The sequence below is a fragment of the Procambarus clarkii genome, chromosome 66 (assembly GCF_040958095.1).
Source record: "Procambarus clarkii isolate CNS0578487 chromosome 66, FALCON_Pclarkii_2.0, whole genome shotgun sequence".
Lineage (NCBI taxonomy): Eukaryota > Metazoa > Arthropoda > Malacostraca > Decapoda > Cambaridae > Procambarus > Procambarus clarkii.
Window position 1 is genome coordinate 23941886 of NC_091215.1, and position 6580 is coordinate 23948465.

At 52.6% G+C, this 6580-nt stretch overlaps 1 protein-coding gene across 1 annotated transcript; it reads right to left on the minus strand.

Moving 5' to 3' along the window:
• Positions 1 to 1315: 1315 nt before the first annotated feature.
• Positions 1316 to 2697, minus strand: LOC123769396 (integrase/recombinase xerD homolog). The gene is made up of 2 exons (XM_045760506.2): positions 2640 to 2697; positions 1316 to 2304 (listed from the first exon to the last, which is right to left on the minus strand). Exons 1-2 carry the CDS (start codon positions 2695 to 2697, stop codon positions 1316 to 1318), a joined length of 1047 nt encoding a protein of 348 aa, XP_045616462.2.
• Between the last annotated feature and the right edge of the window lie 3883 nt (positions 2698 to 6580).

The window sequence follows — 6580 nt, forward strand, 5'->3', positions numbered from 1 at the left end:
AGATTTAACTTAAAAGGTACACCCGTAGTAATTATGAGACCTTAGCCTATAGTGACATGGAAACTAATTCTGCAGAAACGTAAAGCTTAACTGGTACTAGAATTAAGGCCGAATGCAAATGTGAGTAATTATATAACACTAGGATATAACAGGCAGGACACAAAGAGTAACTAATAAGTGAGAGACCACATAACACATAATGTACCCGACCAAGAGGCCGGAAAGACCTAATGAATAAGGAGAAGGGGGTGACTACAAGTAGGGCTTACTAGCACCTAGACTGGGCAAAGTATTAGCTGCGGACAGCGGGACACTTGGGGACCGGCGCTGCACCCCCCTTCCCACATGCAGTGGGGAGACAATCGGGACAACTGTGCAAAGCATGACAGGGGTACAAAAGCAGCCGCTTGCAAAGGGGGGGAGGGTGGGGTTTTGCGAGGGCAGCGGCGAGGGCAGGCGGAGTGAGGGCAGAGCCCCAAGAGATGACAAGATGACGATTAAACCATCGAAAAGGTGGCACGGGCATGAATAGCCCGTAAGTGGTGGCCCTTTTGAGCCATTACCAGTATCAAGAGCTGATACTGGAGATCTGTGGAGGTGCAACTGCACCCTGCGTAACGGGAGATGTCTCCCGGATCAAGTGGTGACCAAATGGACGGCAGAGCCCCATTGTGCGCCCGTATTTATACGGCCCCAAACTGCCCGCGCAACGCCGCAGGACGCGCTGCGCAATTGTTTCTTTCTCCCCCGCCAGAAACATCCCCGCTTGCGATCAAGCAGTGACCATTTTCTGACCAGGGGGAGAAAGATACTGGCAGTATGGGGCGTTAAAGTTTATTGAAGATTAAATTCTGCAGAACATGTAAATATATAAAGTAAGAATTAACAGTAACAATTCCAAGTCCGAGGACTAGATTTAACTTAAAAGGTACACCCGTAGTAATTATGAGACCTTAGCCTATAGTGACATGGAAACTAATTCTGCAGAAACGTAAAGCTTAACTGGTACTAGAATTAAGGCCGAATGCAAATGTGAGTAATTATAACACTAGGATATAACAGGCAGGACACAAAGAGTAACTAATAAGTGAGAGACCACATAACACATAATGTACCCGACCAAGAGGCCGGAAAGACCTAATGAATAAGGAGAAGGGGGTGACTACAAGTAGGGCTTACTAGCACCTAGACTGGGCAAAGTATTAGCTGCGGACAGAGGGACACTTGGGGACCGGCGCTGCACCCCCACCGCAGGCCAGCGGCCGGACCCCCCCCCCCCCCCGAAGGGCGAGTGCCAGCTGGCCGCGTGAGGCACTCAAAGTGGCAGAGCAACAACGTCCCGCCTGACGTAGGATGTGAAAGCACTACTCCTCCACCTGCCGACAGCCATTATTTCTGAAGTGGCGAGCCCATCCCGAGACAGCTGGGTGGCCCTGCCGATATGGAAGGAATGCGGCGCGTAGTCATCTGGAGGCAAGCCTAGCGGCGTGAGGGCAGAGCGTAGGATCTTGGAGAAATCTCGCCTGGTGACAGGAGCGCCTGCGGCGTGTTTGAATATGGGCCCCGGGCCCAGGCCCCTGTAATTAAAGTATTTAGACAGGGCACGGACCGGGCAGTACTTGCTGGAAGGGTTCGCTCTCAGGGAGAGGGTGGGCGTGCGCCCTGCACTGTGCTTGTAGGTGTTGAAGACGATATCTATTCCTGCCGACGTAAGTGATACCTGCTCAAGGTTGAGCGTGTGTCGTCCATGGTCCACGTAGACCGCCTCACCCGGGCGTAGGCAGGCGTGGAAAGCCAGGGAGAAGAGCGCCCTGTAGCAGGACTTCTCGTAGGCAGAGTTACATACGCCTCCCAGTGCCCGCAGCAGGCGATGCAGGAGGCTCCTCGTCACAGGGAGACGCCGTGCAGCGGCCCGCTGTGCGGAGTTACGTGCCCCTTTGAGGAGTTGGGTGACCAGGAACTGCCGAGTTGGGTCCCTCCTACCGTGTAGCTTGCAGACGAAGGCGATGGCCGCTAGATAGGCGTGCAGAGAGCGGTAAGCCAGGCCCCGCGAGAGCAGGGATTGCAGGAAGTTCCCCAGAGTCGAAGGTGCAGCATCGAAGGGGCATTCTCCTCGCCGCCCTGCCGAGACGTAGGCGGCGTACTCCACCCACTTAGCCCTGTAAGCACGCCTCGTCGCTGGCTGCAGGGAGTTGAATAGGGTCCTCACAGTTGCAGGGTGAAGTTGCAGGGCAGGAGGTGCGCAGGAACTGTTGTCGGCGTCTCGGCGAGGCCTGCTTCTCGCAGGAACAAGGGCGGCAGCGTCTGTAAGCGGGAAAGAGCATCACAAACCCCGTTTAATTTTCCTGGGAGGTGGGAGGGGAGGAGTGTAATGTTATGGATGAGTAAGAGCACTGCCAAGGGCCTGACAATTTGCATTAGTAGGGTTCACCTAGCAGAGAGTGTGTTGAGCACGCTTACCACTGCACTGTTGTCCGATTTACACACCAGCCTCTTATTGGCCAATACCGGGGCGAAAAGTGCTATGCCCATGAAGAAAGGGTAGAGCTCGAGCAAAGCAATGTTGAGCCGACCCCAGACCTGCGGCCACGTTCCCCTGAACCAGGCTGCCCCTATATATATATAGCGTTAGTCCATACCCCTTGGAAGAAGCATCTGCACACATTGAAAGTGATGGGGCGTTTCCCCACCCGCCATCTGGGGAAAAGACTGTTACTCCATTGAAATCAGTGAGGAAGGAGCGCCAGGCGACGAGATCGAGCTTAGCCTCAGCGTCCAAATGGCATAGGCGCGAGGGACGCTGTGGGCCTCGCGTAAGCGAGTGCAGACGACGCAAGAAGGCCCGGCCTCCCGGGATTACCGCGGTGGCGAATTGCAACTTCCCGATGATCGCCTGCAGGTCTCGGAGGGGGGGCGGAAATGACAGAGGGCCGAAGAGAAGATAACGTCGCCGAGGCGCGCTGGACGGCACACAACCCGGTCTGAGAAAGGACATAGGCCCAAAAGCGAGAGGCGACAATCGTAGAATGGGATGGAAGAATGCGGAAGTAAGAGGGCGAGACCGAGTAAACAGGGAACCAGGGGGGGGGGCAACCGATAAGCCGCGGCTCGCGCACCGCTGGCCATACCTAAACATACCTAGACAGGAAGGGGAGAAGCATAAAAGTAACCCAGCAAAAGACTAGTAATTAGTAATTAGTAACTCTGCAAATAGCGCATCCTGGCTGACTTTACTTAATAATTTACTTAGTAACTCTGCAAATAGCACATCCTGGCTGACTTTACTTAATAATTTACTTAGTAACTCTGCAAATAGCACATCCTGGCTGACTTTACTTAATAATTTACTTAGTAAGTCTGCAAATAGCACATCCTGGCTGACTTTACTTAATAATTTACTTAGGAACTCTGCAAATAGCACATCCTGGCTGACTTAATAATTTACTTAGTAACTCTGCAAATAGCACATCCTGGCTGACTTTACTTAATAATTTACTTAGGAACTCTGCAAATAGCACATCCTGGCTGACTCTACTTAATAATTACTTAGTAACTCTGCAAATAGCACATCCTGGCTGACTTTACTTAATAATTTAATTAGTAACTCTGAAATAGCACATCCTGGCTGACTTTACTTAATGATGTAAGGCAAGGAAAAATGAACAAACATACTGAACACAGCAACGCAAAATTAAACATGCGACATGAGCAAAGCATCAACTGTCGGAGTAAATTAAGGTAGGCTGTTTGGGAAAAGGAATCCGTGGTAATCTGAAAGCAGGAGGCATGTTAGTGCTGAAATGTAGAACGTAATTAAGAGGAAGGGCAAGGCATGTCGCGAGATGTCTGCAAGTACAAAATAAGAAACCTTCCAAATAAAGTGTGTGAAAATCTTAATTTACATTGTCTTAGGAAGGCAAAGAACGGGATATCATTAAATATACGACGTTCCCGACGACGCTTCGACGCCGCCATCTGCTGGAGTGTACCGTGCCCCAGGCAACGTGGGGGCCACCCCCCTGTCCAGGTCACCTGAATAGGGGCAAGGCATGGCCCGTGATATCTGCAGGTACAAAATAAGGGTATACAATCGGCGTGCATATATAACCATTTTTACATTAAGAGAACGGAGGTGAAGCATAACATAAATATAACCAAATAAGTAACGTGAATAAACTGCAAGAGCCAAGCGTAAATACTGTAAACACTGAGGAAACTAAACTGCAATAGCTAAGCATAAACTACTGTAACTACCGATGAAACTAGGCAAAAAATGCAGGGCCAGGAGACGAAGCTAAAGTAAGGGCCCGCGAATACTGCAAATAGCACATCCTGTCTGACTTTACTTAATAATTCTTAGGAACTCTGCAAATAGCACATCCTGGCTGACTTTACTTAATAATTTACTTAGTAACTCTGCAACTAGCATTGCCTGGCTGACTTTACTTAATAATTTACTTGGTAACTCTGTAAATAGCACATCCTGGCTGTCTTTACTTAATGACGTAAGGCAGGGTAAAAGTGGGCAAGCATACTGAACACAGCAACGCAAAATTAAACATGCGACATGAGCAACGCATCAACTGTCGGAGTAAATTAAGGAGGCTGTTTGGGAAAGAGAGTCCGAGGTAACCTGGAACAGGAGGCATGTTAGCGCTGAAATGTAGAACATAATTATGAATAGGGCAAGGCATGGCACGTGGTATCTGCAAGTACGAAATAAGGGTATACAATCGGCGTGGAAATATAGCCACTTTACAATAAGAGAACGGAGGAGATGCATAACATAAATATAACCAAATAAGCGACGTGAATAAACTGCAAGAGCCAAGCGAAAGTACTGTAACTACTGAGGAAACTAGGCAAAATGCAGGGCCAGGGAACGTAAAGCAAATTAAGGGCCCGCAAATACTGCAAATAGCACCTCCTGGCTGACTTTACTTAATAAATTACTTATAACTCTGCAAATAGGACATCCTGGCTGACTTTACTTAATGACGCAAGACAAGGAAAAGTGAACAAGCATACTGTAACACAGCGAACGCGAAGATTTGAACATGCGACATGCACAAGGCTACGAATGCCTGAGGAATTAAGTTAGGCTGGTGGCCAAATGAATCCGAGGTGATCTGAAAGCAGAGGCATGTCAGTGCTGAAATGTAGAACATACATATGAATAAGGGCAAGGCATGTCGCGAGATGTCTGCTAGTACAAAATAAGAAACCTTCCATAGAGAGTGTGAGAAAGTCTTAATTTACAGTGTCTTAGGAAGGCAAAGAATGGGAATCATTAAATATACGACGTTCCCGACGACGCTTCGACGTCGTCATCTGCTGGAGGATACCGTGCCCCAGGCAACATGGGGGCCACCCCCCTGTCCAGGGCACGGCCCCTGGAACTGGACGCCGAGGACTTAACGGACATAACGAAGTCATCCTGGATTGCCGGCGGCAACGCCGAACCCAGGGCCTGTGGTGCGTACCGTTAGACGTAAACCTGCCGGCGTCGTCGAGCTGATCTCGGGTCCTTGCTCCAACGCCGGCGTCTCCCTCCGACGAAGAAGAACAACAGACGACACAGGCGGATGGGCAGGCGGACGAACGCTGAACTTACGACGTAGGAGGAATCCCTGCTACAACGGACGGGCAGGGCGCTTAAGACAAACACACCAGCCTACACCGGCCAGGCGGGAGCGCCTGGGAACCAACCTGCCGGCAACACCGGCCAGACGGAGGACATGGAGTAACGGTCCTGGCTACCCCCCAGGCAAGCAGGGCACGTGCCTGAGGGCCTTGACGGCGGAAAGCTTGAAATAACACACCGGGCAACACCGGCCAGACGTACGTCTGGGGACTACATGCCGGACTTACACCGGCCGACGGAAGTCTGGGGACATCTTGATCGGCGCCACTCTGGGGAAGACGTACCTGGGGACTCCGGGACTCCGAAGGGCCTGGGGCTAACACCCCGGGCAACACGGCCAGGCGAGACGTCCGAGGGCAACGTGCCTAGCAGAGAACACACCACACACGGCAAGGACCCCGTGGCCTACCAACCACGCGCTGCCACACGGCATGCTCAGGGCCTAGACGAAAAGGGAGGGGGGGGGGCCGCACACAGGCGCGGCCGTACGGGCGCAAGGCAGCCCGAGCCCCGACGTGGGAAGCCGTGGCGCAAAGCCACGTGGATTAGCACCCAAAAGGGGACAGGAAGGGCAGGACACAGCCCAACCGTGCGCGCCACGGAACGCCGTGCCACGTGGCAGCACGACCAGGCGTGTGCCCCGTAGCAGGCCCGGGCGGAGGGCCGGACCTGGCCACGAGTCGTCGCCAGGGGCGACGCTTGTCCGCTCAGGGGGACCCGACCCCTGGGGACATCCCAGGGAAGCCAGCAGACCGGCAACAGGGAACACCCGAGGGAAAAACAGGAAAGACGCAGAAGCACGCCCTGCCGGCCAGGCACGTGACGATCCGGCAAGGCATGCATGGGCCCCGAGGCGGGGCCCGCCATAGGGCCGCCCACGCCTGGCCACGTGTCGCCGCCGCCGAGAACATGCGCCCCGGGCGTAGGACCGAACCT

Bases quoted from the DNA above. Each gene is read 5' to 3' on its own strand.
- LOC123769396 (XM_045760506.2), bottom strand. From the start codon at position 2,697: ATGGCGGGTGGGGAAACGCCCCATCACTTTCAATGTGTGCAGATGCTT. The intron at 2,305-2,639 runs GTATGGACTAAC...TCCCGCTTACAG, and splicing joins GCAGATGCTTCTTCCAAGGG to ACGCTGCCGCCCTTGTTCCT.